The following is a 22,382-nucleotide window of genomic DNA, read 5'->3' on the forward strand; positions in this document are numbered from 1 at the left end:
GTGCTCTTTGAATTCAGGGCAAATCCTGGAGGTGCCTGCAGAGGGATCTGGAAAAGCTTTCCCATCTGAATTCTGAATGATTTAAAAAGCCTTCACATTTGTGAATCTCTGTAACAGCAGTCCCTCACAAAATAGTGACCATTCCACAAAACTCTGCATTGAATCAGAGGGCTCAACATTTTTAGGTATTAATATTTATATTAATAACGTTTAATTGCTCAGACAAAAAAAAGCAAGCATAAAAAAGTGTCTCTCACCATTTTCCTGATGGGAAAACTCAATTCCATCAACAGTACAGCGTCGGAAAACCATTTTGTTTTCTGTGAGTGTTCCAGTTTTGTCTGAGAAAATATACTGGATTTGTCCAAGGTCTTCAGTAATAGTGAGGGCACGGCACTGGATGGGCAAATCTGCTTCCTCATCATACAGGTCAATGTCATTGTGAATAAGGAAGACTTGGCCCAGTTTGACCAACTCAATTGACATGTAAAGAGATATGGGGATTAAAATCTGAAAGAGAATTTAAATACTTGGTGAGGGGTGAGATAAATTTCACTGCTTTCTATCAGCAGTGTCCTGGCACAGGTATACCAATGATTTCAAAAGAAACAGTTTTTCCTAGGGACATATTGTAGGACTAATGGATAATAATTCAGGGGTGAAAAAAAATCCTGCAAAGAATAGCAATGGAGAAAAGGCGATAATAAGTGGCAAACTTAGATTAAATTCCTAGAGTAATAAATTCAAAGGTTGGTCTTTCAGAGGATGCCCTTACAAAGCACGTTTTCTGGACATAGAATCATACTTGCTCTTACCCTTCTGAAACTCTGAAAGGATGGACTAGCACAGAGTAACTCTTAGTGCAGAAAATTTCACAAACCATTACTCTGCACACATTTCCCACTCAAAACCTTCCTTGCCCTGAAATAATAATGAACTCTTAAGATGCACAAATACTCTGTTTTGGTTATGGGTAATAATCCCCCAAGGAACCTCTGAGCAGCTCTGAAAGTTATATTCAGATTTTTTTCATATTAAAGAAATTCTGTCCACTTAAATCTCAGCATTGACAAAAAAAAATCAGAAAAATAAATGTAACTTTTTCCTCACCCAATAAAATATTCTTTCCCAATTAGGCTTAATTACACTCATATGTATACAAGTATCCTACTTCTAATTTACCTTGTTTCCTAGACCAGATGAGCCATATCAAGTTATTATTCCCCACTGGAAATTGGCAATTTTTGTTTCACTGTTTTCCTGAGATGTTAAATAGCTGCCTTATTTTGGAATTCTGGATATAGGCAAAAAGGAAAAAAGCTGAAATTTGGATGTAAATAACTTCTTTATTGCATCTGCTAGATATTCTGAGTTAAAGATATATGAGTGTTTCCTATCTATACCCTTGCGGGGTGTCAATAGAAGAAAAAAATAGGCAGTTTGAAAGAAAAAAAAAAGGAAAAAAGAAGCATTTTTTCACACCTCGATGATTTGAAACACTCCTAACAATATTTACAAATAGGATTAAGAAGGCACTGCACAGCTATTAGTTAATATTAATTGTTCATTAGTGATTATACTCAATTTTGAGTGGCTTCTTCCTTGGAGGTTTTTGTCTTTTACCTGCAGCAGGATTATCATTGTCAGGAACATGTAGAAACCAGCAAGAACTGGAGACACAAAATTGCCATGGCTATCTGGGACATCATAAGGTGGATGCTTCCAAAAGTTTCCTGTCCAAATGCCATGCCCTGTAGGAATGAGATACAAGATAGAAATCGGCTGAGCAATGGAGTGAGTGACAAAGCTTCTGAAATGGGCAGATATGAACGCCTCTGCTAATAAAACAGACAGTATTTCCAAAACAATGCTCCCCAATATTGTGGAAATAAGTATTCAGGGATATTTTCATTCACCTCTGCTTCATCAGGTGTTTCCCATGGCTCTTAGCTCTGCACAGATCTCTTCTCATTCTGTGTTTCCCCACTGGAAGACTCCACCTCTATCACCTACCCATAAAAATCCTCGGTGCTGAAGACTCTCTTTCCTCTCACAGAAATAAACTTTAGAACCTTTGTATACAGACAAACTAAAACAATTTCTTATTCTCCCTGACCATTCTTGATTTCAATCTGTCTTTGTTAAGAGTCAACAAACCCCCTAAATTCAGTCTGGGCAACTCCTCGTTACATTCCTTCAATTAAATCTTATCTCAAATTGCTTCTTCCTCCAAGTTTTAAATACCAGTAGATATCATTGCACTGCTTCAACAAAACACCTCTTCCAGGACTTAACACCATCCCATCACAATTGTTTTACCACTTTCCATACTGTCCTTATTGAAATAAACTTTTGTTAAGGAGGTTACTAAATTTACAGCATCAGAAGCTCCCTACTGAGCTAAGGCAAACAACTTGGTTTCTCTCATAGCATCATTTGTCCAGATGCCAAAAACCTCTATCAGTCCACTTCACAGCTCAAATACAACTTCAATTAGCACCAGTTAACCAAGCAGTTATTTTGCAGCATCTGCCTACTAAAATGCTGCCAAAAACATTCAGATTATTTCAGCAATGCTCTTTGGCTGCTTCAGATCACAGTCACACCTGAACAAGGACAATTCTGCTCTGCATGCCACTTCTTACCCCAATTTATCACTGTGTGCAAAACCAATCCTGATAACTGATCCACCAGTGATACTTTTTCCTAGAACCCTACATTTAGACAAGGCTGCAACGCAAGAACTCATGGTACAGCCTCTGGACATATTTGATGGATGAAAGCTAATGGACTTTTTACTCCTTTACGTGTTTCACTTAGACTATGATTTATTTTTTTTTTTTAAACCTGAGCAGACAAATTTTTTTTTAAATGCTGATTTTTTAATCAGAGACTTCTTCTAATCTTAAATTGAAGGACTTTACTACTCAAGACTTTACTACTACTACACACCAGACAAGGCAAGTCTCTAAATCGACATGACAGCAGCCAGGGAACAAGGAAATAAAATCTCTCTCTCACACAGAGCTCAGTTGTGAAATTGAAATCCCATTTTGGTGCCAAAAAGGCCGACTGCAACATGAAGCAGTAATACTAAAGAAGTGATCAAGTCAGTTTAATTGTTCATCTGTTTTGGATGGTCCTTGCTTCCCATGGTATTGCACTTGATGACTGACTGGTGTGGCACATCACACACCTCCAGGGCAGGCAAAGGAAAACCTGATTTGACTGTCGCTTAATCAGAGCAGGGCACTAAGCAAGTTCTCACTGAAACAAAATCCACTGAAAGAAGAAGGGGCTCATGGGAGCCCCTGTTATCTTTTTAAAGCATTGCCCCATTCAAAAGTCAGTAGATTTAAAATTTGGTCCTTTGCTCCAAATGATGAGATCCTATTCTGGCCTGCCTGGGACAGATTGCAATCAGAGCTGGAAGGCAAGCAGGTGCTTACACACAGTGAAATGATCTTTTTGAGATTACCAATCCAGTAAACTCCAGACACTAAAATCCAGAGTAAACTCCAGCTAGTAAATTCACATGTGCTCATCTGCAAGGACCCCAGAAAAATGCAGGCTATTCCAATGTAAGCAATTATTCCATTTCACAGCCTGATGTAAAGGGGCTTTTGAGAAGGAAGGAAGCTGTGGAGGATGTAAACTGAATGAATTAGTTATGAGGAGCTCATGGGTTCCAAACTGTGTGTCTCTGTTTAAGATAACTCCCAAACATATTAGAGGAAGACACTACTGAAATGAACATAAAGCAAAATCATTTTACTTTTGCTCTTACGCACGAGGAACAAACACCCCCTCAGGAAGCACTCAGGAAGGAAGGAAGATCTCAGCTGACAAATATTGATTCCTACAATGCAGTCACAGGATGGCTTTCTCCTGCTTTTCATGTATTATACCATGGTGGGGATGACTCCTATCTGAAACATTTGTTGCCATGTTTTCTTCATCTGAATTGCTCAGATTTGCCACTTTGACTCACCTGTTGGGAACATCAAGGAGCCTAAAGACCCCAAGAGCATTCATCTGTAGATCTCATGTCTATAACGTCAATTTTAGTTACCATTTAGGAAAAAGATTTTTGTCAGTGCTTCATACCTACAGCTCCAACAAGGCACATCACAAACAGGAGTCCCACACATAAGAAAATATCCATATTCATCCGCTGCTCTATCCTGCTGCGCTTGTAACGAGGACCGCTGTTATTTAGCATGGCCTTCGTTTCATGACCTTCAAAACACAAATGAATATTATCATGTTTAGGCAATATTTTGTATTTTGGTTTGGTTTTTTTTCATAGTATTCTCTCCCCAAATGAGAGCAAGATGACTGATGTTGTCATTCAGAACTTTTCTTGTCTGTCTTCCTATTTGACTGACTACATCAGAGTCTAAATCTTGAAGTTTACCAAAAACCTCCAATATATCACAGATTTCAGCTGCCATATACATTTTTCTGTCCCAATGACAGCAGATTTAGTAGGATCATAAGGTTTATATAAATTATCAAAAGCCAAATATCCATGAGAAGAAAAAAAAAAATGAACAGTAGTATTACAGTCTTGCATTTTATAAACACATTTTTTAGGTGCTATACAGATTCCTGAAACCTACATTTGAATATTTTTCAGCAGCAATTCAAAAACCATTAGATACATTTTGTATGTTAAATAAAATTCAACAAGTCAGTGAAATACAATAATATTTAGTTTTTCACTATTTGGTTGTAAAGTGCTGACAAAACAGTAGCATGAAAAATAAAAAAAACCCCAATCCTTTAACTTAGTGAGTTAGAATTGAGCTGCTATACTAATAATGAAAAAAGAGGAGTGCTGCAAGAAGTCAAGAAGCAGAAATTACTTTTTCCGTTCTATTAATGTTATCTAAACTGTGGCTCCACAACAGGGATATCTGGACACCATCTGCTGTTATATTAAATGGTAACTTTTATGTTTATTTCTACAGCCCTTTTCCCTGAAAATACAGACCCTGCAGACTTGTATTTAGTTCTCATTTATATGTTCATGATGTGTGTGACAAGGATTGTTTTCCAAGCTGCCTTTTAGCTTTCTCTAGGGAAGTGATTTAACCCAAAAACTGGAAGTTAGGTGCAGTTCAGTCACACATGCTGGATTCATTCCAGGTTTACATCAGCGGTTATTAATTAAGAAGAGAGGTAGAGAGAAAATTACTCTCCAGCCTTATGTCCAGGACATTCACTCAAGAGCTGCAGCTCCTGGCTTACTGTTCCAAGGAATATGTGATTATTTACACAACCTGGAGCTGTGTCAGAGGGACCAGTTCATACCACCAGTGCTCCTGTCTTTCCAACTCACACATGAGTACAAACCCTCTTGTTCCATCTAGGCAGCTATTCAGTGTACAGCTTGTGAAGCAGGAGATGTGTGTTCACTCCCATGCAGGCAGAGCTGGGAACAAGCCCTAAGCTTTCCCCTTGGTGAACAAAATCTCTTAACCACCGAGCTACACTGAAGGGGAGGGGAGGGGAGGGCATTGCTGCTTGCATTTCTGTTCCTCCAGCAGCTTTGTGAATCTTATTCCTCACTTTTCTCTTATGTCAGGTGTAATGGAACGCTCTGTGTTGAAATCAATACAAGCCAAAGCCCTCAAGTCCATCCCAGAAAACCCTCAAGGAAGTGTTGGCAAATTTATTTCAGGAAGAAATTGTGATGAACTTCTTTCCAAATATCAGTTCTAACATTCCTTTCCACTTCAGGTGATCATCAGAAAAAGGACACTTCTATAACACAGTAATCACCTTGTAAGGAAAAGAAAATCAGAAATATGAGGAATAAACTGCTTTGTTCTCCTCTAATCCTCCCACTTTCTTATGCTGTAGAACACAGCACCTCGCCTACCACCCCAATGGTACCTTGTCTCTCTATTTCTAGGTGCTGATGGGCTCATCTAAAACTTCTTTCTGGTACTTTAGTATATGAAAAACATATAATTCTTACTGCTGTCCCAATCACAAGGGGGAAAACTACATTGGCTGTCTCTCTGTAATGAGGTTTTTGTGTTTTAGTGCTATTGCTTTGTGTAGAACAATTTGGGTAGCCATGAAAAGTATAACTATCCTGGGGTCAGATGAGAACTGCACAGACCAAGAAATCGCACTAAGTGATGGCTGTACTCCTCACAAAGGCTTCCATTAGAAAGAAAATTTGAGGAGTAATAGAGTCATAAAAATGGAAAGTGTGCCATCTTATTATGTGGCTGATCTTGATTGCTCAGAAAAGGTCACAGACTATGATTAAAAGCCAGAGTATAACCAATGTCAAAGAACCCTAGAAATGAGGCTGATGGTGACTGAAGCCAGTCTATTTTTAGGAAAAAAAAAATAATTTTTATGCTGACATTAACAATAAGAACTCAGTTGGAATCTGATTTGAAGACTTACTCTTATGAAAACCACCATGTCTTGGGAATAACTTTACAACTCCAACCTTTGCTACTGGCAGCTTAAGCAACATAAAGGGAGATCCACATTAGGATCTGTGTTGGTGGTCAAAGGGAAATCTGAGCTAAACAGAAGAAAATTAGGAACTACAACAGGAGAAGGGAAGATAAATTACGCCAATTACATCGAGAATGATCCCTACTGAGATTTTTCTACAGTAGCTACTTTGAAAAAGGAAGGTTGCTGAGTTTGGCTCTGGCTCTCCTCTGCCTGGTGGGCACTACCCTTGTGTGTGGTGTTCACAGGACATGCAGTGAAAGACACAGGCAAAGCAACCTTGGGAACATACGGGAGCTACAGACACTTAGAGCCCAGCTGTGCAGCAGTGAAATAGACAGTCTGATGTCAGGTAAATTGTTCCAGGCTGTGGAGATTAACCTGAGCTAAATGACTCTTGTAAAGGTGAGAATTCTCTTCTCTCTTAGGTGGCTCAACCCTGAACCCCTTGCTGCTGATTAGACGTAAAACATTTAATATAACTCTACTGGAAAGATAACAATAGCTAATGGGATTAGTTGTTGTGTTTGAATTGACTTTTATTTAATCTACAAAGAAGAGGGTAGCTGATACACGCTATCTGATGCATAAGAGGGCACAGCTGGCAGAGACAATGATAAATCATGCTCACTGAATAAAAGCAGAGGTAACACTCCAAAGGCTGAAGATGCTGAGAAACAGATGAAATGACCCAGTGCTGAACCTGGCACTGCCGCATGTGGTCTGGGCACCAACACAGTCTTTCTTTGTCCGTGTTCTCCTGCATGAAGTTCACGGTTGCGCAGACACACTACGTCTGTGTCAGCACAAACCTGTGCTGCTGCTGCTGCCTGTTCTGTCACCTCCAGCTGCTGCCTCACTGGCTCCTGTGTGCTGGCACTGGCACAGACTGAATGGATGGATGAAATTCACAGATGACTTTTTTTTTTCTTTCTAATTAGATCTTCAGCTGCTCCAGTTTCTACCCTGAGGAGCCAGTGAGACCTCCCTTAGGGCAGCTGTGTAGATTTTATGACAGATGGAATTAGTAGTGTAGCCAGAGCTGAGGGTTAAATACACCTGAGCAATTTTTCACTTGTCTGGATATTTTTACAAGATATTTGACATGCACAAGGATCCTGCCACTTGCCAAAGACCCAGTGCAAGACTTGCTGGCTTTGGAGATGGATGAGTAATACCTTCACTTAAAAAAAATTACATACTTTTTCTGTGCACTACCAGTTTTAAAACAAAATGTCAAATTATATTGCAATATTAAACTATACTTATTTTCCTAAGGATATTTACAGGGAAATTCTCAGTTTACTTAAATGAAAAGTACATCTTACCTGCATATATAACAATTCCTACGGCGGCCTCAGTATTTCTGATTGTACATCCACGAAGCAAGAGGTTTTCAATGTTGAAACCTACCTGTTCATGGTTTGGCTGCTCCCTAGAAGAAATATAATCAAACAGAGCAATTAGTTTTTCTGTTCTAATGAAGTGTTCAAGAAAATTTTTGTGTGCATGTCTGTGTCAAGTTGAAATCAAGTAATTTTGTAGGCCCTATTTTGCTTTTATTTCCCTCACTTTCAAGGAGGACTCCAGCAAAAAGTTACCAAGAAGTCCAAGTCTTTCTTTTAAAGACCAGTTGCACAATGCGTAATGTCAATACAAAGCAAGTTTGGCTTTCTCTTGGAACCTTATCTGGCAGATTCAATATCTTATGAAAGAAAACAAGAGTCATTTTGCAACCTCTTACAGACAAATTTATTTTAGAAAGATGAGCAGAGGTTCAGATGAATACATCTACACCCTGCAAGAGCCTCTGTCACTATGTCAGCCACCAAAGGTCTTTGTGAATCCCAGTTCACTGGAGCAGCCGTCAGGCTGAGGAGCTCTTCCTCATTCCCATTCTGGATAGAAGATTTTCATCCTGGCTAAAGATGCCCCATCACAGACCAGATCCTTCTGCTTGCAGAACAAACTGGTGAAAACCATAAGGTTGGCGCTCTATCAGGCAGGCAATTTGTTAACTTGCCTCTGAAAATTAATGGCACACACCTACCCCTACCCACAGCTTTTATTTTACATTGGTAGGTTTCTCCTGAGATCTTTAACAAAGCTGGGAGCTTGCATGCCAGATACTTTTTCTTGTTTTGTTATGTAAAGGTGAGGATTGGAAAAGACTTTTTTTCCTAGAATAATGATTTCTCTCTACTTTCTATTTGGTATTTTTCATTTCATTTACCAGTAAATAGTCTCATTTCTCAAATGAAGGGCAAGGCTAGGTGTTATATCAGAACTAAGCTATGTCTAACTGCATCTGCACATGATCACATAACTTAAACTAGACCAGGGAAAAGGCGTAGGTGCCAACAACCTACAACTGGTAGAATTGTAAAAACGTAATGCCAGAAATCTGTTTTTCTTGGAATCTAAATTCAGCCTTGGGGAACTTATTTAATAGAAGCCTTCTTGCATCCCCTCAAACAGCATATTCTGTGATCGGGCATGTCAGATGGATGTCACAAAGTGTTTTCTTATCATTTTTAAAAGAGACTACTGCTGTTATTTTATAGCAAGGCAATACAGCCTCAATAATTTATTAAGGGTTCTTTGAGAAAATGGTAGCTTGCTCCAAGTAATTTGTGTTTACAAAATAACTCAAATCTCAGCAGACCAAAGACAGAAACTCCACTAAGTCTTAGCAAGTAATTTTCCCCAGCAAATTCTTTCTTCTATCCCTGAAGAGGGGGGAGGAAGGCAGCTAATTGCATCTAGTGAGATAATAGGCACTCACCGAAGAGATTTCTGTTACAGACTTTCAGTTGAGAGTTGAATATTTTGAAACCAGTCCTGCATCCTAAGGGTGTGTACTTGTGCGTGTTTTCTTGTGGCATGTATCCCACATTTCTATAATCTCAGTGCTCTTTGCTAATTGGAGGGATTGCTTCAATTTAGATTATACCCAGTGGTCCTTGAAGCCAACAACCACAGCCAGCAATCAATACAAACTTGACCTCTTTTTCCCTTGTAAGATATTGCAGCAGAGGAGAAATGGCATTGCTATTAGAGGCACCATTCTTACAGGGCACAACCTCAAAACCAGATTAGATACGGTCAGTGCTAATGGGAGAGAGTCTGGTTTGCTGTGTCAGAGCCAGCCTTTTTCAGCTCCTCCAGGTACAACCCTCTCACTGCTTCTTGCAGAGCCATTAGCTCCTAGGTTAGCTACTGATAAGCTTAGCAAAGCTGGGGCATGGATGATGATGCCAGAATATTCATGCAGTTAAATTATTTGCATTATAATGGGGCAGCAGGTATTTTGGACAATTCTCTGCTGTGCTGTAGGAATAAGCATGGACTGCCCTGAAGAGGTCCTTGGGAAAGGCTTCTCTGAGTTGGAGGGCAAGAGAATTTTAGGACATGAGCCATGACATAGAATTTGCCTTATAATTCATAAATGGGGCTAAATCTGCTGAATTTGCTGTCATGCCTGTGCCAGAATTATTTAATGAAGAAAAACAAAAAAGAAACCTATCCTACCTTTTTATACTTAGTCTAGTGCATTGGCTCAATAGCATTTTGCATGCATGTTTGTTTTTTTCTACCTTTCTCATAAGAAGAAACTTTGGATTGTTTATTAGATCTTGGAGACCTTTTCCCTGTGGCCATAAATGTGAAGAAACTAGAGCCATGTGGCTGGATACCTGTAAACAATTAGAAGGATTTATCTAAAGTCTAGCCTAGTCTAATCATCAGGTCAAATGTTAATGAGCTCATGTCTAAGTTTTGAAGAGAGCTGAAGCTTTGTGAAAATAGTTTGTATGAAACAACTGCAAATGCAATACCAAGCCTTGGTTCTACCTTGCCACAAAACAGAGTCCAAGTCTACATTTTATATTGACTTCTGAATCTGGGAATAGATAATAGGGACAACCATCAATTTTCTCAAAATATGTTCCTTCCATGGAATTCCTCCAAGAGTAATCTCAAAGTACAGATCCAAAATGTATTTATGGATAACAAGTACTTACATATAACCTTTGAATTTATTGAGATCATTGTTTGGCATTTCACAGATGATGGTGTTTTGGAAAAATTCTGGTTCAAACACAGTATCCTACAAGAGAAAACACACTGAGAATGAGTGTCAAACCCAATGAGTGTTTGAAGTGCTAAACACTAAGAAAAGCTTAATTTAGAGTACCAGGGCTGGAGCACTTGCCCTAGGAGAGAGAGAACGTCATTTTAGCTCATTCAGCCTGAAGCAAAACTTCAGATGGGCTGAGTATTTCCTCCTCTTGGAATAACAACTGGTTAAATTCAATGAAGAAAATGCTGTGTATTGGACAAGACATCACAGATGCCAATTAGTGAAAATATCTGTTTTCATTTAAAGCAAATATAACAAAGATAGTAGATTTAGATTAAATATTAGGAAGAAATTCTTCCCTGTGAGGGTGTTGAGGCCCTGGCACAGGGTGCCCAGAGAAGTTGTGGCTGCCCCATCCCAGGCTGGATGGGGCTCTGAGCAACCTGGGATAGTGGAAGGTGTCCCTGCCCCTGACAGGGGGTTAGAACAAAATGAACTTTAAGGTTCCTTCCCATCCAAACCATTCTGGGATTCTATGGTTCTATGAAATACTCAGATAACTTATAAAAGAAAAACAGTCATCAACCATCGTTAACAGGATTTTTGATTGTGCTAGAAGACTTATGTTACTGTCCAGGATGGTGTAATCGTAGAGAGACCACACATTTGAATGAATGTATCATAATCAAAAAAAAAACCTAAAAGCAAGATTAACAGCATAAAACCCCCATCACCCAACCCTAAAATGGATGAACAAATCCAGAAGAGGGAAGGCAGTAGAATAAACCCACACTCCTGGGAGACACAAAAGGAGACAAAAGCTTTTCAGGCTAAGGGCTCACTCAGTCTCGAGCTGAACTGAGTCACACAATTTTACTTGAGCTCCCCAGTGTTCAGGGAAACAGCTTGAGGTCCAGAAAGCAGGCAGAATGAGAGGTACTTGACTGCCATACTAAATCACCAAGTGGTGATTTAGTACTAACTAAAAAATACAGAGAACTTTGATTTTTGATTTTGAAAATGTAATAAAATGGTATGTGAGAAACGTGAAAGATAATAATTATTGCTGTGCTACAGAATTTTTATAAGAACTGAAGCTCACTTAATACAAAATCCTCTGTTAAGAAAGCTGGAAATCAAATTTGCTCCTGGGCCTCCCTATCTTTTTCTAAAGCAAGCACTGTGCTTTAATTTTTACATTATTTTCTATCTCTTGTTCTTTTTTTCATAGACAGTACATATATTAATTTTTTTACTATATACATTTATATAAGTACAAAAAAGTAGAGAATATGATAAAAAAATTGTTGGAGGACATATAAAAGCTTCAGTAATATAAGGGCATTTTGCATACCTTCTGACCCATCTGACTGAGTATTTTTAGAATGTCTTTTAAGAGAGAATATTCACCTCTGCTGAATCTTGTTCAGCTCCATGAACTCAACAAGAAAATCAGTTCATACTTTGTTTTGCTAGGAGTATTTGTACAACAGGAGAACAGGAAGATACAAAAGTCACCTGGAATGTTTACTGCCAAAAAAGAAAACTATTAGGCTTTTAGATAGAAAGGGGTACAGAAGAAGGTTTCTTGTCTCAATTTTTTTTTTCTTTTGCTGACAAGAATTTTACAGTTGAAAATTCAAGTTAGAAAATGTCATAAAATGAAGAATCTAATAATCCTTTCTCTCAGTCTTTTACAGAGAATTGTATTCAATATTCCTAAACATATCACAGAAGTACAGAATGCTTTGGGTTTGAAGGGCCCTTAAAGATCAACTGTTACAACCCCTCCCATGGGCAGGGTCACCTTCCACTAGACCAGGTTGATTCAGAGCCCAGTTTAACCTGACATGGACACTTCCAGGGATAGGGCACCCAAATCTTCTCTGGACAACCTGGGCCAGGGCTTCACCCCCCTCAAAGGGAGGGACTACTTCTAATATCTCATTTAAACCTACTCCCTGCCAGTTTGGAGCCATTCCCCCTTGTCCTGTCCTTTGTAAACAGTCTCTCTCCACATTTCTTGCATCCTAAACTGAAGAACTAACCCCAGCCCGTATGTATTTCCTCCCTGTTTAAAGAGTCACTTTATAGACAGAATGTTATCTGAGGGGGTGTTACACAGTTCATAAATCACAGGACTAAGCAAAGCTCAAAGGACAAGGAAGAAGTTGGCACACTAAAACCTGCACTGTTTACACAAACACATCACAATACAGGTGGTTTTGTCAGCGCTGAGCTTCCTGAGCACTGGCTGTCACCGTGGCCAGAATTGCACTCCACTCTGTTAATGTAACAGGAGTTCTTAAGTATAGGCATTGCTAGGTATACAGTTTATCTCAAGAACAACTAAAAGTCTAAAGAAAATCACCATGAATAAACAGTCCGGGGCATAATTTAGCACGTAGGTATTTTCTGATATGGTGAGAGACTTCCTCCCATTATGAACAACTGAGGCAAAAGTTTGCATTTTGTGTAATGGTAATGCACCCTGTTCTCCTCTAAGAGAAAAAATAGATAGAAAACCTAATGTAAATTAGAACTACATAACAAAAATGCAACATTTAAAAAAATGTTAAGTAGCCAGTTTACTGTTTTTCTGTTAAATCTCTACATATTAAAATTTCCAGTGTTTCTCAGGAACAAAAACTCTCCCTCATTGTCACTGAAAGGCACTAGAAAAAGCCTGTGCCATGTGTTATGGCATCCACAGTATGAGAAGGTCCTTAATTGTCTTTGCAAAGTGATTTCCATTTGAACAACAAGCAAATAACACTGGAGGTAACAGGAAAGATCTTCCTAGTGGCACTAATGCTAATTGCTAAATAAATTAATGTAATTCCTAGAATTATCTGTGAGGTTTTATTTCCTGTCTGCTGGAGTGATTCTAATGGAACAAAGTTTTCCTCCTCACATGCTGCCACTCCTTAAACTTGTTCTGGGTTATTTAAAAAATTGTTCTGCTGTGTTTTTAAAGATACTTGAAAATATAACAACTCTCCCTAAGTCATATTTTCTAGTTTTCTTCAGGTTTATCCAACATGAGCCAAGCAAATATAGCAGTAAATTGTAAAAAGGAAACAAGAATATCTATGAAAAAAAAAGGTGATTTTAAGAATTCAAACTGAATCACAAACTGACGTCCAACATATAACCTTTAATTTAAATTTTAACTTACCTTGAGTTCCTATTAAACTGCTCAATGTACTCCCACACAGGATTCCATTCTCTAACTTTTTCCCACCCAGTGTGCCTTAGAGCAGCTCCCAGTTGGGCTCCCACACCTCCACCTGCCTAAGAGGTGAATGTGGTCTGTCAGCCACAGCAGAGACAGAATCCACGAGCAAACCCACGGATGGGCAGGGGACCATGGGCTTTCTTCCAATTGCCACGCAGAAATAAATCCCTCCGTGTTTGGCCATTTGCTGGGGCACAGTGGCCGTAGCTGGACACAAATGTGCCCGTGGGCTGCACTTTCACACTCACCTGGCTGCTGAACCCCAGCACAACGCGGCGCTGTTTGAGGTTGGTCTCCCCGTCGAGGCTGGCAGTTTCCAGGTGGCAGATCCCGTTCTGATCGGAGGAGTAGAGCAGCAGGATGTCTGCTGGGATGATCTCGTTGCACTGCAGCTGCACAAAGTCCCCCACTCTGACATCCTTCCAGCACTTCTCCACGTAAGCGCGTTCCTCCCTGTTGCATTAAAAGCGTATCGGGGGTGAGTGACATTAGGAAGGCAGGACTGCTGCGCTGTGGGGCTTCAGAAAGAGAAAATAGGGGATGGGGGCACACTGACCTTTTTTTAAAGGACCCAGCAGAGAAGCTAGAAATGAATGATTCAGACACTTCCATAGCAGCATTTCACCATGTGTCACATTCAAATGAAATCTTTACATGGAATAAAATATTTACAGCAGTTCTCTTTCATTCTAGCACTACTCCTATAATCTGTGCAGCAAAATATAGAAGGTAGTTCAGACTAACAGAGGTATTTTTTGAGTATCTTATTGAAGAAATTTAGATTCTTCTTTTTGACTGTGACGGTTTCCTAGATACTTTCCAACATCAGCACACAGATCCTGAAAGAAGCAAACTGGTACCTCAGCCACACTTGCTTCAGGTCTTTCCAGTTTGTAACTCTCAAGAGGTAGTTAGAAATCTTGAGCTTAGAGCACAGAAACAGCTTCAAAAGGTACAGAGCTGACAAATGATCCCTTAGTATTAGGCAAAAAAAAGTACAACAAATTTAATGGAAAAGTTAAAGTGAGAAACAAAGAACTTCTAAATTAACAAAAAACAAAAACAAAAAGAGTAGAAGAAAAGGAGCTTATGGGGTTCAAGGAAAAGAAATTACTATTTCATCAACAAACTCAGTTCAGCAAATAGCAGACTTTTTTGACATTGCATTTTCAGTAATTAATCCTTCAACTGCTCTTAACCATCTAAGCAGACCAGAAACAACACAATAAGTTTTAAAATTAGTTAATGGGAAAAACGCACTGCAACAATGGCTTGGTTCCTCTAACTCCTTGAGAGGAAATTATTTTTTCAGTATGAATAACTGAATCATCTTATGCCTTCTCTTTGAGAGGGAAAATGCCCATGATAACTTTACCAGACAGACAATAAAAGTCCTTTTGTAATGACTCAGAGTCTCAGTTTTGGTTAAGTTTTCAATCATCCTCATCTATTGCATGGAGAATACTATCTTTCACTGAAGTGTTTGTATAATGAGAAGGGGAGCAGTTGTAGAAGAGATAAAGTGTTTTGCTGCAGCTCAAAGCACACATCCAAGCACTGCTCCACAGCCAGGCCAAGGGCTCCTTCCCGGGAACCTGCTCTCCTGGCTTCCTGCAAAGCACAGCCAGCCACATGCTGCCAGGAAAACCCTCACACTTGGCTTGTGCCCTTATCTGCAACACAGCACCAACTAACAATTACGTGTACAGGTTGTGCCAGAAGTTAAATTCTTCCCATTTCCAGTGGTACTCACTTTTTTGTCAAAAAAACCAAAAAAACAACCCAATCTAACTATCTGAATTCTTTTATTGATGCTTTTGAAGCACTTACTAAACAATGGTGGTTGTAGCAATATTTTTTTCATCTTACATTAATTTTTCTTTCCTGAATTTTTCATTCTTCTTATTTTGTCTGACTCTACTTACCTGCACGTCCTTTTTCCTTTGCAAAACAACAGACATAAAAGACTGAAGAACAGAGGTTTGTTGTACGTTAATTAGATGTTTCTATGTATTTAAAAAAAAAAAACCTAGCTAATTTTCTATTTGAAAAGTATTTTAGAAAGTGTATGCTGAGTATTTAATCCTCTGCAATGCAGATACCAAGTTAATATAACAAATCAACTCTGTAAGTACCAATCTTTTTAAGGACTTCTTAATTTGTTTGTTTAAAACATGAAAGAAAGAGCACAAGATCAGTTTAGAGGAAGTAGATGTCTTGTCTTGCTATCCTAGACATTTGGATGCCATTTATAGTTTGCATATAATGTTTACTGTGGCTTCTGCAGGGCAATTCTACCTCTCTGTACGTCAACTCTTGCACAATTCAGAAGTTTACAGAGCATATTTCGGATTTTGCCCACTCATAAAATGCTATAGAGAGCCTTGTCCAGCTGGCTGTGTTCCACATCAGCTGAAAGAAACCAGATTAGCCCAAATAATCCACAGAAATCACAGATTTGTAATATTTTTTCAATAATTCCCTATGAAACCTACATTACACGTAAAGCTTTGGGGTTCTACCCAGTCACTAATTACAGAGGAGACAGAGAGTCAGAAAAGCCAAATGAGCTCTTTCAGATCAGAGGAAAAGCCTTTCTTAGCACAGGGACTGCAGTTCAGGCAGTGCTGGAATTCCCAAACCTGCTTTCAGGTGAACTGTCACTCTATCCCAAGCAGTACTCAAAGAATACACATTTTCTGCTCCTGAACAAAACTCTTCATCTGGATCAGTAAGATTAAAAATCTGCTATAGTACAAAGCTTTTCTACAACTTTGCAGGGAATTGCCAGGAGATGAAAGGAAGGAAAGTACTTCTTGATGAAACTAGTGCACCCCACGGCAGCACTGTCCTAGTTGTCTAACAAGATTTTTCAGATGGAGCAGTTTCCTTTAGCAATTCCTGTAACTGGGAACACTGCCCATTTTCTGCTAAGTGATTAAAGTTAATAGCACAAGCTCTGGTTGCTAAATAAATAGAGGAGCTTAATAAACCCAGTCTGACGAGTAACATACAAAAAGGGCAAATGTATTGAACCAATAAAATAAACAAGATGTGGTGATTTCCAATAGGTGAGAATCTGGATGCTTGATTCTTGTAGCATGTGGTATCAGGGCTGTGGAACACTGAAGACAACATGTAAAAGTTGCTCAGTCCCTTCTCTCTTTTACCAGGCATTTTATCAAAAGCACATTCAAAAAGTTCCCTTGCTAATAGATGTCATGATGATGCCCATCAGAGGATACTGCCAATGAAAAGAGACCTTGAACAGTCAAAATGATGTCTGCCAGAACTGTAATTGAACTCATCAAATCTGAACAGAAGGCCTGAGAAGATTTTATGAAGTCATTTCTGGGAAAAAAACCCAGGCCATAAAAAAGTCCTGCTGCAGTTGAGATCATGGGGGAACTTGAATATATTATTGACTTTGTGTTAACAATTTGATTTCACTTTCTTGGATTCAATTATGATAAATTTCAAACGAAAACTGGATCAAAATGCATGGTGAGTGGAGGGAAATAAAAATTTTTTTTTTGCTAATCAGAAAAGATTAAATAAAAGTAAATTTTCACGTGCACTCCGCTGCATGTATGTCTCCTAGATTTTCTTAGAGAAAGATATTCAGAATTTTTTGTCATCTTGAAACATTTTATCAGACAATTAGTCCAGTGAATCTTATTCCCTAGAATTACTGCAAGCTCCCTCTCGGGATCCTTTGCAGTTCAAAATAAAGCTTTTGTTTGCTCTGCACTATACCTCCCACCAAGGTCATGGCACCTAGAAAAATATATCAGTGTCATCAATAGAGAAACCCACATACTTATATTTTGTTGTATGTAAATTTGCTGGAATGCTATTTATGGAAATGTCCTCCTTCAAGTACTACCTATTTTATAGAAAACACCAATATTCTGGGGTCCCGGTTCTACACGGGCAACAGGTTGAATCACACAGCTGCTGACCCTTCACAGTCTGTTTTTGTAAATAAAAATCTCGCACAGTTTTATGCTATCAAAGATTATATCAGCTTTTACACACAAACCCCTCACAAAATATTTTCAAAGATCACTTCATGTTCAGGACCTCATCATTAGGAGCTACTGCCACAAAACAGAAAAAACCTGTCAACAAAGGAGCGGATTTAGGACTCAAGGAAGGCACTAGATCAGACAGGAAGTTGTTCTGAACACTGTCCAAGGGTCAGAGTACAGCGCAGTTGGCTGATAATGTTCTTGAGCTGCAGATCCTGCCTGGGCATGGGAAGGTGCCGCAGTGTGCGTGTGCGTTTGCCACTGGCTCCTGCCACGGTGCCATCGCAGAGCAGGAGGGGTTTTCTGTGTCAGCCCAGCAGCCCCAACGATGGCATGTAGCCCTGGCCAGTCCTCTACCCAGCCCCATCCTTCCTCCACAGCGCCAAACTCAGGATTTGAACACTATGTTAAAACAGCAAAAGCATCTTTTAAAAATAAGTGGAACAAAATTTTTCTAAAGTCTAGTAAAGTACATAAACTTATATCATACTGGCATTCCAAATTCCTCAATACTAATGACAGAGCCTATCTTATGTGCTTAAACTACCTATGGTATCATAACAAGTAACTTATTTTCTCAATGGTACAAGCCTATGCTCAACTTCTGTAACCAATTGAAGCTTTTACATTAACTTAAGTAAGTACCAGAACTTTATAAATTTATTATTTGTTCATACAAATAGCTTTGGATTTCTTTTGGCTTGCCTTTGAAGAAATAAAATAAAATAAAATAAAATAAAATAAAATAAAATAAAATAAAATAAAATAAAATGTAAACAGCACATTACTTAGACTTTACTAGGTCAATTTTGTAAATTGTAGATTATTGTATTTAATAAAATGCTGGGTTTTGTCTATTTCTTTTTTTTTCTGCCCTGGACGAAATACTATTGTTACAATTCTTCCCATCACCAGCTGGCAGGAACACATAATTCCAAGGTCACTCAGTTAATGCGTCCTAATCATTAGCATTAGTTTCTAGGGACTCTCATTACTTTGTGAAGTTTCTGGAAAGCACAGCTTACATCAGCTTTTTTGATAGTCATATCCTTATATGACCATGTGGCTCTTGAGGTCACGTTGTGGGAACCTGCCACTCTCCAGGTTTTAAAGGTATTTTAAAAGTTTGGACAGTTAGGATGAATCTTAATGCCATGAAACCATGATTCTGCAAGTCTCTGAGCCAAAGCCAGAGATTCTTATTTATTTGGTCTTAATGTTTAATCATTAGCTCCTGCTGCTGTCTGCTAAGCCATTGCACCTTTTCTGTGAAGCAGCTTTAAATGCCTTGGCAGGTAATAGATCTTGAAGAAGGCTCCGACAAAGCAATACACAAACCAGTGGTAGCTTTAGTAATGTATTTAATGGATTTTCTTCCACAGAGACCAAGGATCACTGTAGTGATCCATCCTGACTGACAACAACCACAAGCTCACTGCTCTTCCATTTTCAAATGGTGCTGCCTGGACCAGCTGAGAGTTGGTTTGCATTTAGCCAGTTCAGCATGTCCCAAAATTTTTCACAATGCAGTCGTCCTATCCCACATGAGGTATTTCAATTTATTCATGGTTCTGTACCACTGGTTTCAAGCACTGTCATGGTGACATAGCACACCTGGGTGTCCTGTTGGTTAAGGACGTTTTCTCGGCTCACTGGGAGGCTGAAGAATGTCCCAAGCAGAAGGCACTGTTTCTGCCTTCAGTCAAACTCACTGCTAATTCAGGTATCCACAGCTAAACCAGGTGTCATGGAGTCCAGACAAAAACTATAGGGATGACAGAGCAGGGGATGCCCATTGCCAGAGAACACCACACTCATGTTTGACGTTCGGCAGGGGGGCAGTAGCTTGCAGCTGCTCTGAGTACAGGTTTTGTGGCTGTCATAGGAATGCACCTATTCAGGAGGACTTCAGCCTCCAGCTGATGAGACTCCTGCACTGTTCAGGGAAGGTACCACTGAGCTGTAGAAGCCTTGATATTGCTGTGCCCAGCAAAACTGATTGCAATTTTGCCTGTGGTGGCATTTCGAGAGGGACACGTATTTTAGATTTTTTTTTTTTTTTTTTTTTTTTTTTTTTTTTTTTTTTTGTGCATAAAATGAACCCACTAAAGCCTCCAGCAGGCTCCTAGTCTTTAAAGTTATACTTTGCCAGAAAACAAAAATAATAAAGCAGAAAGAAAAGGCTCTATAACAAGTGAAAACTCAGTGCTGCTGACCAACACTTTAATTTAAATTGTTGGCAAGAAATCTTTCTGCTCACTGTGGCCTTGGCAGCATGGGATTTTCCTCTCATCCTGCTTTCTATTGTACAAACTTTCAGGTTCACCTTGGGTTGAATGACTTGCATATGATATTTCCTAGTCCAGAGAAAAACTGTTTTTCTTTAAACTCTGAGATTTGACAGACAATTTCTGTCTCCTTTTCTCTGTTCTTTTCCAGCTGCCCTGTACCTCTGTTGGTCCCTGCATCCCTGGCCAGTCCCAGGCACTACCCCAGACAGGGGAAGGCACAACCTCTCCTCCATTCAGAAATTCAGCTGAACAGAGCGTATGAAGAAGGTTCAAATTTGCCTTTGCTGCCCAGCTTCTCACAGAAAACAAAGTACCTGTATGTATGGACACCTGTAGGCAAGCAAATCTCCATTGCTGTCAGAGAGAAAATTGCAGCCCAGAATTACGATACTTCAATTGACTGAAAAAATTCTAATTCCCTTTTAAAACAGTGGGTCCAGACTAAGCCATTTCCAGTTTTTCAGCTGTTGGCAGTTCTAATTTCATGCAACACAGTTATGAGCACTTTTTTCATACCTCTGTGCCAGGGCTAACCCAGAGTTAATGCTGATGCAAAAACCTTTAAATGTTGTAAAACCTTACACTAAGCAGACAAAGAGTCAGAGTCAGAGTGAAGGCCAGCCTGAATTTTTTGCCCCACAGACATCAATGGACTTAGAGAGGAGAAGGAGACTGATGCTTGTAGGATCTACCCAAAAACCACAGGGCCTGAAAGCATTACAGAGGAATTTGCTATGGAAGGAGTAATCAGGCTACCTCATTTAGGATGCCTGTTGGCTTACCTACTTCTCCAAAGGTCCACAGGATGATTCAAGGCATATAAACAAGGTTTCTTTGACTCACTGTCTCAGATATCTGCATTTAGGTTCTTAAAATTAAGAAATATGAATAGCTTAAATAATATTTTTTGTGGCTGCTGCTGTGCCATACTGAACTGTGCATAGCCCTTGCATTTGTATCTTAGTGTCTGCTAAAACACTGAGGAAAAGGTAGGTTTAGTCTTCCAAAAATGTGAAATTGATGCAAAAACCTGTCTGTATGCTATGGAGTATGTACAGAACTTGATATAACCCTTGGGGTATATCACAGCCAAGCTATATAATAATTACATATCAATTAGTTCCTCAAACAGTATATAGAACTTTAGGAAAATTGAATAATAGCTTTTAGGACCTGTTGCATTGACATTCAGTTTCAGGTTTGTGTACCACATTCAGCGCTGGCCCCTGTTAGTAAGTTAATGACAAACTGAGGAGCGTTTTGAGAAAAATAACCATGGTAGGTTTGGAGGGAGTGACTGACAAGAAGGATGAAAAGAGCAATCTGTGCCACTCTTGAATAAAAGGTCTCTGGGTGTTGCATATAAAATAATGCATATATGCATATAAAAAAGCCTTATTAAAAAAGGCTTTAAAAAAAAAAAAGCCGTGTAAAATCATGGCTCAGGCCTGCTACTTTGGCTAAGTAGGAGAGGACTGTGGGAAAGAGACTCAGCTGAAATTGGGGTAGGAAAACAATTTATATAACCGCTGCCTGTTCACATCGTGGAGTATGGCAGTTGGTTGAATTATGTTTGATGCGATTTAAAACTGTGTAACTGATAATGGGCTAATTGCTTAAAAGGGCCTGGTTTTTGCAGTAAAGGGCTTGTATTTGCACCTGCCTGGGGACTCTGCATCACTACGGACCCACACCCACATCTGGGTGCAACAAAATGAATATGATAAAAATCACATATTTGAAGATTTAAATTAACTGTTATGGATGGAGTGTAACTAATTAGGGTTCCATGAAATCAGGTGACTTGAGAAATTTAAATGCAATTAAAGAGGGATAATAAAGCGTAGTATCATATAAAATGCCTTGGCATTTTGTAGTAATGGAAGTTCGCCTTGCTTGGAAAATTTTAAAGTAGACAAAGTATATTTTAAGGAACACCATCAGAAAGCAGGCATTTTAACATAGGTCTGTACTGTCTGCAATTGGATTTTTTGTTCTCTCATTTTGGTGTTGTGTTCATTCCAACAGCACAGCAGTTTGTCTACAGAGTATGATTCTTAAAGATTTAGCTCCAAAAGTACAAGCTCCTCAATCCAACATCTAGGTTATTGCATCTCCCCAAGACACTTTAATGCCTATTAATTTTTTCTCATTTTTTTCAATTAAACATTCTTTAAATACACTACTGGAAGTGTCTTTTCTTTCATTTGACCAGCAGACTAGATTTCCTTTTTCAGCTGATCTCTGGGAAAAGA

The 22,382-nt window shown here is 39.1% G+C and overlaps 1 protein-coding gene across 1 annotated transcript in view; it reads right to left on the minus strand.

The window, feature by feature from the left end:
• Positions 1 to 22,382, minus strand: part of ATP10B (ATPase phospholipid transporting 10B (putative)) — a 49,474-nt gene that overhangs the window by 21,327 nt on the left and 5,765 nt on the right. The window contains exons 3-8 of the mRNA XM_040078547.1: positions 14,054 to 14,258; positions 10,509 to 10,594; positions 7,815 to 7,921; positions 4,108 to 4,239; positions 1,624 to 1,751; positions 258 to 510 (exon numbers count right to left, since the gene is read on the minus strand). Of these exons, the coding sequence (XP_039934481.1) occupies positions 258 to 510; positions 1,624 to 1,751; positions 4,108 to 4,239; positions 7,815 to 7,921; positions 10,509 to 10,594; positions 14,054 to 14,258 (911 nt within the window). The remainder of the gene's footprint in view (positions 1 to 257; positions 511 to 1,623; positions 1,752 to 4,107; positions 4,240 to 7,814; positions 7,922 to 10,508; positions 10,595 to 14,053; positions 14,259 to 22,382) is intronic.

Source organism: Hirundo rustica, chromosome 14, assembly GCF_015227805.2.
Source record: "Hirundo rustica isolate bHirRus1 chromosome 14, bHirRus1.pri.v3, whole genome shotgun sequence".
Taxonomy (NCBI): domain Eukaryota; kingdom Metazoa; phylum Chordata; class Aves; order Passeriformes; family Hirundinidae; genus Hirundo; species Hirundo rustica.